At 41.4% G+C, this 12410-nt stretch overlaps 1 protein-coding gene across 2 annotated transcripts in view; it reads right to left on the reverse strand.

The window, feature by feature from the left end:
- elfn2b (extracellular leucine-rich repeat and fibronectin type III domain containing 2b) overlaps window positions 1–12410 on the reverse strand; it is a 58783-nt gene that overhangs the window by 10765 nt on the left and 35608 nt on the right. For both annotated transcript variants that reach the window (XM_031872101.1, XM_031872102.1), the window contains one exon: window positions 199–869. In XM_031872101.1, the coding sequence (XP_031727961.1) occupies window positions 199–540 (342 nt within the window). In that variant the 5' untranslated portion in view covers window positions 541–869. The remainder of the gene's footprint in view (window positions 1–198; window positions 870–12410) is intronic.

Raw genomic sequence — 12410 nt, forward strand, 5'->3', positions numbered from 1 at the left:
TTTTAAGGCATTAAGCAAAGATTTCGAGACAATAAAGTGCTACTCAATATCAAATTAAATCCACTGAAACATACCTCAATGACATGTTAAAGAATAAAACATTTAATTTTCCTAGAGAGTCCTTGTCTAAGGTCTAATGCTTTGTGAACTACATTCTTGTGTTAAGCTCAAAGCTGTTATCATCCATTCCCCTTTCACCTGTAGGTTGGCTTGTCCTGCAAAGGCTCCATCCTCAACATAGCTGATTTCATTCTTGGTGAGGTTGAGGTCAGTCAGGTTGGTGAAGCGATACATGGAGCTGAAGAGCACAGCTTTCAGCTTGTTCTCATTCAATCTCAAGTCATGGACAGTGTTGTTGATGTGCTGCGGGATAGTCTCGTACGGCGGCTGGTTCTGACTGCAGATAGCCAGCCAAACATAGCCTTTGTCCCCCTCAATGAGCCAGCAGTCCCCATTGATCATTTGGGGAAAGAAGGAGAAAAATAGAAGGGAAGGGAGCATAAGAAATAGTAGAGTGGAGGTGGTAGAAGCACCCTGCATGATGCAGTCAGAAAGAGGGAAAGCTATAACTATTAACGTTGGTGCAGGCAGGAAAGGAGGTCGTGTTTGCAGGAGAAAGGGAAGCAACAACAGTTGCTAGGAAGGGTTTCCAAAGAGGAGTAGGGTCTGGGTTGGGTGCTGAAAAAGGGGTGAAGGCTTCACAATTGCAGTCACAGCTTTATGGTCATCATGGTTATTAGCAGGGGACCCATGTTATGTCATATCTTGTAGGGCTGCAATGCGGAGCGACACAGCTCATCTTCATAGCCTCTCCTTTGGCATCAGCTGTGACTCAGTCAAATGGATGGATCCTTGGAATAACGGAAAATCTGTGGAGGAGAATACAAAAAAAGATATTTTTCTGTAAAAGACAATTTATAAAAATATATATATTGCCTGTACTTTTCCTCTATTGTCTGCACTTTTTGCACGAATGTACTGAAGGATGCACGAATAAACAATTTTGAATCTTGAATCTAAATGAATGTTAAATGACTTGAGACTCCACCAAATTCCTGTAACATTTCATTGTCTTAGAATTATTCTCTTCATGGAACCTGCAGGCATCCCAAAATCAATCTCAATTTTCTTCAAGGCTTGTTCCACACTTTTTCCTCCGCTGGTGTTCTTTCTCATTATGTTAATATACACATGCTACATTGCCCCAACAGCTCCCCTTTTAGTCTGCTGCATCTGCACTTAGTCATCCCCCCCCCCCCCCCCCCCCCTTGGTCCCCCACCTAGTAAGGCTATGAGGTCATCAAGCTTTGGCTGATACCTACATGCACACTCCTGCCAATCTCTCCGCAGTCCTCAGGGGACCATAACTTCTTTTTAAAAGCAAAGTGCAGCATTAATCACCCAAAAGCTGACAGCACATTGTCTCCACAGACATTCCTTGTTATGACACTACCCTGCCAAAACCTAAGCTCTCTATCCCATCTGCATGTCATTTGAATAGCAGTCAAACGTTTACATAAGGAGAGGATTAGCTGCCTGTTGCATCATGACAGACATTGTCCTCCTGCCGGCTCAGCAGCTGGGGGAAACATACTTACAATTACACACACATTACACAAACATGCCCACTGAAATGCACACATGGCCTCAGACAGACGTATACGCACTCAAACACATGCATGTCCTAATTTAGGAGTACTCATGTATGCTAAGATATACTTGTAGAGACATACGAGCTAAAGCTATCAAGATGGCTTCTGAACAGCACAAGAATGCTATGCTATTTATGATATGATACATTTTGTCCATCTATGTGTAGCACTCTCTCATCTTCCGTCTTTCAGCCCACATTCCCTCTGGTTTACATTCTCTCGATTTCCATCATCATTCCATGAAAACAACAAAGAAAACCTCTCCTTCTCAGAGGAACAGGCTAGATTTCTTACTCGTGCTCCAAATTCAGACTTCTTTCTAATTCCGAGAGAGAATTGAACTCATTCCAGTCTATTCCGGTGCACGCTCCCCCGAGGGGCCAGCAGAGAATCAGGTCCATCCTCTGTTTCAATCTTCTTATTACTACAGACAGTTGTAATACTTTAAGCATGTGTCAAATGGCACACTATTGTAAAGAACAATCTACCTGCTAGGTTACCTGTCCCCTGTTATTAGGCAGAAACAGATCAAAGGAGATAAAACACATTTGTTTGTCAATGAGTTCGACAGATTGATATAAAGAAGCATGAGGTTCAATCACTCACGCCAGCTTCAGCTGTGTTTAGTAATCTATTTGCTTTGAACACAAATGTGTCCCTCACTGTGCTGAAAGGACCACTTAGTCAGCTTTGTGCTATAAGCCATAGCACAACAAGCATCCCAATCATGGTTGATTTTTCTTGGCTAAACAATCGGGCAAATTTCAAATAGTTGTTCTCTTTTTAGCTGTTAAGGGCAGATGTGAGCAGCACGTCTATGAGCAATAAAATACATTTGCTAGTTTAGCTGGGACACGATTTTAAATCTTTACCCCGACATGGGCACATACTATCTGCACACGTTATAGATTTTACTATTCCTGTTCTAGTCTCTATACAGCTCTACACACGCATGTATTGGGACACTCCCTGGCAATTGATAGCTCTGGCTCTGTTGTCTGAGGCTAATCCCCTCGACATGAGACATGATCTCATTTGGTGCTCCACATAGGGAAACCCAGAGGGTTCACATGAGTGAGGCAGGAAGCACAGTAGGTCTGTGTGTATGCTCGTTTGGGGATATGATTATATAATTAGGAATGTGGGACATGCAGAACACCTGTCTCAAAGGGAAAGAGCATGACTCATAACCATTTGTAACTGTGAAGATGTAGGACGGATCAAACTTTTTCCTTCACTGCTGCTGCGTTGTAAGATTTGTAAAATGAGGAGATATATTTGTCTTTAATGTGTCCATGCAAGTTCAGACTTCAATTATATGCATGCAAGCAAATTGTTTTTGTATTTTTATACAAAAATATCTTCACGTAAAACATTTTTGTCTGCATTTTTGACACGATAATAAGCTCTTTTATTCACATTATGAAGCTTCTTTTCATGGCAGCTATTTTTACCGACCAGCATTTGTGGAGTAAATACTGACTTCTAATGTGAGTAGGTCACAGCAGCAGAAGTAACAGGTGAACAGGTGGCACAAGGGTAGCTGCAGGTGTCTGACTGCCCTACTTATCCAGAAATACATCCGATAAAACAAATCCTCCTTTCATCATAAGCCTCATCGTGTTTTTAAATTACTGCCATAAAAGAGGACAGAAATGGAGTTACTAACAAGTGATACAACAGGAGTTAATTAAACATTGAACATCATTTATTGGCACACTGTAACCACTGACTGTAAGAAAGGTCTGTAAGATAGCTTTCCCAGATCTAAACCATGTACAATACATCTGTACACATCATTGGGAGAATTAAAAGAGTGAGTAAGGAGGGATTTCTCCATGCCTGTGTGATGGCCTAAGAATTAATTCTGCTGAGAGGATCACACAGAGCTAAAGTGCAGAGGCCGACAAACCATTTCACAGTGTTTTTTCCAAACCTCTTGTTGGAAAAACTGCACTTTAGCCTAATAGAATATCTAAGCCAGAAATGTGTGATTTTTATACATAAAATACATTTAACATAATCCATCTCGTTTTTTTGAAGGACAAGATCTTCCATCCCATACAGTGTAAATCTACACACACACACACACACACATCATACTTCATCAGACCCATTCCCTCATATAACACAGAATATGGGTTACTCAACGTGCATGCTCGTTGAGTATTGATCCTCACTGTTGCCATGGAAGCACACTTATGATTGACAGCAGCAATTAAGCCCAATGGTAAAATAATAGGAGGCTGTTGGCATTCGCATCAAATCAACGTGTCTCTTCTGCTTCAATAGCCCCAGCGATAATACCCTGAATTCGAACAGCATCCAATAAACTTTGCCCAAGACAGGTGTAGGAATTGGAGAGGATCCGTATCTTTTCTATTACCAACATGAGACCGGGAGCCGGGCCACTGTCAGGCCAAATGTAAATGTATTTACTGGAAACCCTTGTGCTGCTGGCTGCAAATTACGCTGTCAGTGTGAATTGTGTCACCTGTGAATAATATATGTAACCGTTGAACTGACATGCCAAAACAAAGAGGCAGATGTATGCATATGAGAGTATGGGGGCAAATTTGCAGTGTGCCTTTTATTCAATTGTGCTCACAGTCTGTGTGTAATTAGCCTGATTTACTCAGGCAGCAGCTCATTACTCAATATACCTTTTCCATAGTAGGAAAAGCACAGGTGTATTCAATAACATTAACGATGGCTGCATTCCACTTAGGGGAGGCCCTGGTATCGTGCAGGCTGGCTAAGTGAGATGCTGATTGGAACTGAGCCATTGTTGATGTTATCACTTTCACCTGTGCTTTTCCTACTATGATGAGTCAAACTGAATGCTGTGAAAAAGGTCCACCGGACACATACAACCAAAGTAGACAAGAATCTCAAAAAGTCCTTGTTCTGTCTGCACCTGCTTTTTGCTCTTTATCTTCCTCCTCTGATGTTTCTCCTGATCTCTCTACTCTACCCCTCCCTCTATCTCTTCTTGTCTCTCAACTCCTCCAATCCCTCCACAAGCCCTGATATTTGTTACGGTGTCTTAATTTCCTCCAGTTTTCTCTTTTTCATCTCTCCCCGTATCGCTCTCTCCCCATCAGTCTTCCCTGTTCCAGTCTTCCATGGCCAGGCCAGTTCCCCGGAGGACAGTCAGTGTGGTGCGGAGAAGTTGGGTCTGTGAGCAAAACACTCTTTCCTCTCCACTTCACACAGGGCTTAGAGATGAGACAAACACAACTACAGACATATGAGGCTCCTCCGAGAGCTTTATCGTGAGTATGTGTGAGTGGAACAGATCATTCCTCAGTGGCCATAAGGGGAACCTGCTAAAAGCAACGCTGAACAAAATGTTGCTTGTTCACTCTTTGCAAGTGTCCTTCCACAACATATAATGTCTATACATATACATCCACATAAATTAATGTTTGGACCATCTGACCCTTTATTCCCATATCTTGAGCAGCTATTTGTTGCTCAAGTAGGATAAAAAGAATGTAGGAAGATATAAATAAATGAGGAAGATGAGAAAGGAAAGGCAGAAAGAGCAGAGCGAGGGAGGAGCGAGAGGGGGCAGAGACAGAGACAGAACCGATGAGACGTTGCGTTTGATCTTTGATTCCTCCGCAATCTTATTTTTCACAGCCGCAAAGAACAGAGACAAAGTCACAGATGCTGAAACACAAATCACTTTTGATGCATTACATTATCATGAGGATGATCCAGGATGCAAAACAAGCCCAGCTTTGGAGAGCGAGGTAGCAGAACAAGCACACAGAGAGAAAAGGCAGAGAGGAATGAAAGGGATAGTGGAGGAAAGAGTGTTCTACCTCTCCGAGGTTTGATCTATAATTCATACTTCATAGTCATGTACGCCTTGAGAAGATCTTTTCAGCTTCCCTCTTTCTTTCTTTCTTTTTTTTAAGCCTGTCTCGCTTGTTCGCTGTCCTTCCTGACCTTCTCTGTGTGTTTGTGTCTATATCTGTTTGTCGACGTTTGACTTTTAGACCACTGTCATCTATGGCTGCTCATGCATGACATCATATCCATTTCCTGGATGCCTCGCAGGAAAGAAGAACTGAAGCAATGGAGCGTGACAGAAAAAGGCCCAAAGGTTTGGGGCTAAATCGAGCGGAGCACCTAAACACCCCTACTGACCACAGCTTCACCACTACTACCATAGTTTATTTTTCTGCCCCAAATGACCAGGCTCAAGGCCAGGGAACATGGATGCATGGTGAAGCTTGGACATGTGAGATGATGAGGTGGTTGAAGAGTTTCTAGTAGAGAACCAGGGTGGACACCACCCAGAGCTGGGGTCCACCCTCAAGAGCATCAATGGCAACCATGTGGAACGCAGCAGATTGTTTTGCCCGGTTTTGAGTAATAGCAGCGGAGAGAAGCAGGACATGTAGCTTGGACCCAGGCAACACAGGCGACGGGGGAAAACAGAAATTGGATGATGTGAACTACAAAGGGTAAAGGGGTTAACTCAGTGATTGAGGTCAGTGAAATGTCAGATTGCAGCCTGGGCAATAATTCCGATGAGGTCAGAATGGAATCACCGTCCTGTGGTAGAAAACGATGAAAATGTTCTACCGAACAAACATGAACATTTGCATGCATCAGCAGGCGTGGGTTATGGTGAGGAAAGGCCTTTCAAAAGCTTTCTTGCTGGCTCTCCAAAACCGCAGCGGTGAATTATGCAGCAAGAATTAAACTTGTCTGTTGCAGATTCAAATCAACAAAAAAATAAATAATATAATATAATCTGCAATAGACTGAAATACATAGAAAATCAAAGAAAGTCAATCTGGTAATCAGAAGGAAATCAATTGACTGAAAAGTCCAATAAGGCACCATATAGCTCACTGTGGTTTAAGTGAGAAGATTCCTTTACATATGATCAACAAACAGCCAGTAAGGTAAGCCGCAGGGGGTTGAGTTTCATGACCCATTTATATCAGTTGTCTCAATATGGCCACAGAATCAATAGAGATGATGAAACTGAATGGGAAGAAGACCTTTCTGGATCAACAAATCAAACAACAGCTAACTGGGAAAGAGGGTGGGGCTTAAATTATAGCTCAACAGACCTGGTTGTAAAGTCCCAATCAGACAGGATTTGTTTCTTGGGTGACTTTAATATTCCATGTGCTGGTCACTAATCCCATAAGAATCCCATAAGAATCCCATAAAGGTGCATATTTTTGCTCCCTATACCACAGTAATAATTACAGTCCGAAATACCATCAGCATTATTTTAGTCTGTTGAGGGATGAAAAAGCCCTTGGTGATAAGAGTAACATATTGTTTTATGTTCTTATGCTTATCACAAACCACCATGGGTGTTTTGGCAATGGCTGAAGTGCTCCCCTGAATGAGTTAAGTTAGTAAGGTGCCTGCCAAACACTCTATCAGCTGACATGTTTGTTTTATCCAAAGTTTTTTGGTATATTGACCAATTTGTGACTGTTTAAGACAAGAGATATTGCAACTATAGTTTTTTGTTTGCAAAAAAAAAGAAAGCTCATAGAGTTGTATACATTTTCGTTGTAAAATCCGTACATGTAGGGAGATTTAATTTTGATTAAAATGAAATGTCGAGAAAGACTAAAGGGCATACTATAGCCATGAGCTCTACATCTGTTATTGATCATAACTCACCGCTCTGTGTTTTATGTAAAGTAATATGGTGCCATGGCTTTTCCTCGCAGTATGAAGGCATTGATGGTTATTGTTTAAAGTCTATTGATTTCCCTTTGGCGAGTATGTCCAGGAGGTTTGTCATATCCAGAAACTTAATAGATTCATGTTTCTAACATGAACTCTGACAAACACACTCAAAATCTATTACAATACCGCTCTTCCTCCACAAACACACATGCATATATATTATGGGGGCAGCTGTGGGTTTAACATTTACTGCTTCTCACATACGAGACCATAAGTTAAGCCGCACTCTCGATCAAAGCTCAATACATTAGCCACTATCAGTGCATCGGTTATGCTTCGACCTACCCACTTGCACCAGTTCTGTCATAGCAACAATATACGTATCCACGCTGGAGGCACGGAGGCACAAACACTTCTCGATATAAGAGGAGCATGGGAACGAAGATGCATGAAACATGGAAGAGGGAGAGGGGGAAAAATAATACATTTAGAGTTTGAAATAGAGTGATAAAAAGAATGAGAATGGTGTAGGGAGCAAAAGCACGCCAGGAGAGACGGATGCGTGGAAAGAGTAAATGGGGAATGGATAATAAACTGGGGGGACATGGGGTGTCAAGAGACAGGATGAAGAATAGCAATGATGAATCAGCAGTAACCTGCATGCAGCGAACTGCTGTGCTCACAAAATATCAGCTTCACAATCGTATTCATATCTCTTTCTGTGGTGATTCTCACAACCCAGAGATGGAGGCGGTAATCATTTGACACACACTCCTCCATGGCAGACTTGATATGGGTAGAGTGGTGCTGCACTGCCACTGAGATGTGTGAATGCACTGCCGAGCATAATGTGTAATTTTACATTAGATGCTGATTAGTTTTGTCTTCCCTGTTATAAACTGGCAACCTGTCCAGGGTGTAGCCCTCCTCTTGTCCAATGTGTGCTGGGATCGAATCCAGCTCCTCATGACCCACAACAGGATCACTAGTTTAGAAAATGTATGGATGGATCGTGATCAGTTTTGCCCCCATAAATCAAAGAAGGGCCGGAACTAAAAGGTCTTAGTAACCACAGAAATCATTCTGTATCTTCATTTTGTGACTGACACGTGGCTGGAATGATATGGCGTGTTGGGATGAACAGGAAAAGGTTACTTCTGGATATAACAGCCCATCAGGATGCACTTTTCACGTGCATGTGTGCATTTCCATGAAGGCGGACCCACAAACCCGCCCGGGAGAGCGATGTGCAGTGCTGACTATTAATGTGCGAGTCATAAATATTCTAGATGCCTAATCGCATCTCGCAATGTTGAGGAATTCCGTCGGCAAGCCGGAAGGTAAACCACCTTGCAAAAAGAAATTCAGAGAGAGAGAGAGAGAGAGAGAGAGAGAGAGAGAGAGGGGGGGGGAGCAAGGAGCAGGGATGCAGTTTGTACTTTCAAAACAAATAAAAAAAGATTTACTTTGTTTTTAGAAGCTTAACAACCTCCCCTTTCCAGTTCCAGCATTTGCGGAGCTGAATTATTGGATTGACTTGTTTAGCCCCTCGGGTTTAACATATGCCACTAACATTACCGAGGTTGCAGTTTTAGAAAATTGGATGCTCTCAATGCCTCTATCATTGCATTCAGCAAACGGCACACTGTGGTATCACTCCATGTTATATTAAAATTAAGAGGCACAAACAAATCAAAGAGCTGATGTCTCTCGCCTCGTCTTACAACCCTTCTCTATTCTCTGATCACTCGTTTTCAGTCGGAGGCACTTGAGTTGAGGAAGTGAACCATTTATTGCAAATGGTTGTACAGTTATATCTCGTTCAAAAGGCTCTGAAAGAATCCAAGCAGCGACAAGGATTCTGCGGGGAGCACTAATCCCACAGAATAATAAGCACACTCACTTTATTGTGCAGAATTCAGAGATAGCTGTAAACAGATTTCCGATCTTTGCCTTAGTCAACAGTATTTAAAAAGCTTTGACGCAAAAAGAAGGAGGAGGTCGGGGTGGTGGGAGGTGCCGAGGAAGCAGGAATGGGACATGAGAATAAAGGGAACATCTAAAATCTGGACCAAAATGACAAAGGAGGATTCCTCACTGTTTGTATATGGTTTATGTGCATGCATGTCATTAAAAGAAGGGGGACACAGAGGGGAGGAGAAGCTGACAGGGTTCAAGCAGCACTGCTTTACTGCCACGTTGAGGCTTGATTCCCAGCCTTCATCTGATTAAAATACAGAAAGAAAGATAAGAAGAGAGCAGAACTGGATGGAAAATAATGTAATCACGATGGCTTAAATTCAGCAATGTTCTTGTCAAACCCCACTCTCCCCGGCAGTTGGATTAAATAGATTGATCATGTTTATGTTGATCAAATGTCATATTTTCCAAATCAAAGAGAGAGCAATAGTGAGAAACATTTCACAGAACAACTCAACTTGACCTTGTTCTTTCCAAGTAGTCTCACCTTTCTTTTGTTGTATTACTTTTGGGACTATTGACGGTAGTATAATGTTAAGAAACCCCTTCCAGTGGAACATAACTTGTATTATTTAACTGTTGTTTAAATTTTAATTCTTCAATACCATAGCGACTGAGTTCCTGCTGAATACAAAGTGTGAGGTTAAACTGCTCTACTGAGTGGGACACGACTACTACCACATCCAACCCAACGTTGCTGGGGGGGGGACTGAAAGTACAAGACAGTTTCTTGCATCAAATATTGAATTTGACATTGCTGGGAACAGCACTTTATCTTATCTTTCTCGACTCATCGTTACTCTGAGTAACCACACACAAAGTGTTGTACTTTGCAACACAAGAACAAAAAAAATGGCCCATGCTCTCCCTCTTCTGATACACAGACATTGAATTGCATGCTTCAAGGTCTATAAAAGATGACAACTATATGTCTCTATATTTGATTAATTTCCTTCATTTTGAATTGTTTGTTACAGAGAAACATGTTTTGGGGCTTGGTTACCCCTCTCATAGTCAGTGTCACCATCTGGTTGAGGATGTTGGGATGTTGGTAGCCCTGAGCTTACAGAGGAGGGACCTCCTTATGGGAAGATGAATGAGTTATGTTTAAGCCTCTCTGCACTATACTGTGCATTGCTTGATGCAATTCTCTTTTCACTTAAAGGGCTGTTTATTAGTGTCGTTCAGTTGTGTGCAATAACAATAATAAGAAGCAATGTAATATAAAGGATAATATCAAGACATTAGGATTTTAACCATTTTCAGTTTATTGAGGGCGGCTTGATGGCTGGGAATTTGCTACTGGCTACGTTTTTACAGGTTTTCACTCGCAATAATATAGACTATAATAGAGTGTGGATGTGCCTTTGCAGGCAAAACATTTTCTACATGATGGCTGAGTCATTCTAACAAAACAGTCAGTTTACGAAGAAAAACAAACCTGATTTAAAAAAAACTGAAGTTAAATGTATTTAATTTGTGAGTGATTGATCAGTGTGCTCAGACTGTATGACATGGTGAGAGGAGTACAATTAAGGCTGACGGTTTCTGAGTCGTCGTTGTGCTAAGCTAAGCTAACCGGCTGCAGGCCTTAGCTTCATATTCGTCATACAAACATGAGAGGGATTTCAATTTTGCCATCTAAATCTTGGAAAAGAAGTAGTATATTGCAAGAATATTTCCCAAAATGTCGAACTATACCTTTAAGGAATCACCCTTATCCTGAAAATGGTGTGATACAGGATAGACTCGGAAGCCTTCCACCTTCGTTCAGCCCTAAAATTGTGTCCCACTTACCATATCATACATTATCAACATACTGGGTGTAAAGGGGAAGGCTTAGAATACAGAAACAAATGGTTCAATCTTTCATCTCAGAGGGCAGAAAAATAATAGAATTCTTTTTTTTGCATTTTATATTATTTCTAATTCACCAACTGAATAGTTTTGAGGCATAAAGTCTACAGTATTATTCCCAGTGTGTATCGATTCATTTTATCAACTATGAGTCAACGGTGGTGAGTCATGGTTAATAATAATGATGGAGATGGCAATGACTGTCTGGTCCCCCAGATGGATGGCTTCTCATACCGTAGCCTGCAGGCCAGCCTCCTATACTGACGGCAACAGACAATAACATGGGTCAACTGAAACCCAACACTGATTCAGGCAATCGTGTGACACATGCTGACAAATGTGACACATGTACTTGCTTTGTATATGTAAAAGTACACATACAAAAAGGAAAACATGCACTGATCTCTTTCTTTTCTCTGTTTTGTTCTCTGTTAAACCCTCACTTATATTGTTAGGGTGAGTTTTTAAGGATGATGTGGGGTTTTCCTTATTTTTTTTCTTGCTTATGAGATTTAAAGTTTGATTTAACAGACATGAATGTGATTTGTACACATTGTCACAACAATCTAAACACCAAACACACTTCCTTTCTTCTCTCTGCTTTACTCACTCCCCCTGATTTAGTTCAACTGACTTCATTGTATCTCAGTTCAATAAACAAAAGATGTTTTACACTGATGTCTGTCACAAAAAGAATTTGTTCACTATATGATGAGGCTAATCTATGTCAATTCCTTATTCTTATAAAAGTACTAAGTGTACAGTAAGTAGTAACAATACAGTAGCAAGCAGCAAAGGAAAGGTGTGTTTTCCTCAAAGCCAAATGTTACGTATATGCTCTGAAGAGAATAAATTGTCCGTGATGCAATGATGCAAGAGGAGCAGTGTGTATGTGTGTTGGTGGGGGTGCATGCTTGTTCTAAAATACACTTACACAGTATGTATGAACATCTGCACCTGCACGACACTTAAATGGAGGCATGTATACAATTGTCCATCTATACATGTGTGGTTGTACATGCATAGATTTCGAACCTTCCCTTGTTCTCCTTTAATTCCGCATTATTATTGTTTTGTTTGGGGGTGATGCTTACAAACCTTCTGCACTGCTAAACTAGGCCAATGCCTGGCTGCCGGCAAAACAGCAACAAACAAAAAAAAGATGGAGAGACAGAAAAGGGGAGAGAGATAGAGAGATAGAGAGAGAGAGAGAGAGAGAGAGAGAGAGAGAGAGAGAGAGAGAGA

This window comes from Anarrhichthys ocellatus, unplaced genomic scaffold (genome assembly GCF_004355925.1).
Source record: "Anarrhichthys ocellatus isolate YVR2014 unplaced genomic scaffold, GSC_Weel_1.0 scaffold62, whole genome shotgun sequence".
Classification (NCBI taxonomy): domain Eukaryota; kingdom Metazoa; phylum Chordata; class Actinopteri; order Perciformes; family Anarhichadidae; genus Anarrhichthys; species Anarrhichthys ocellatus.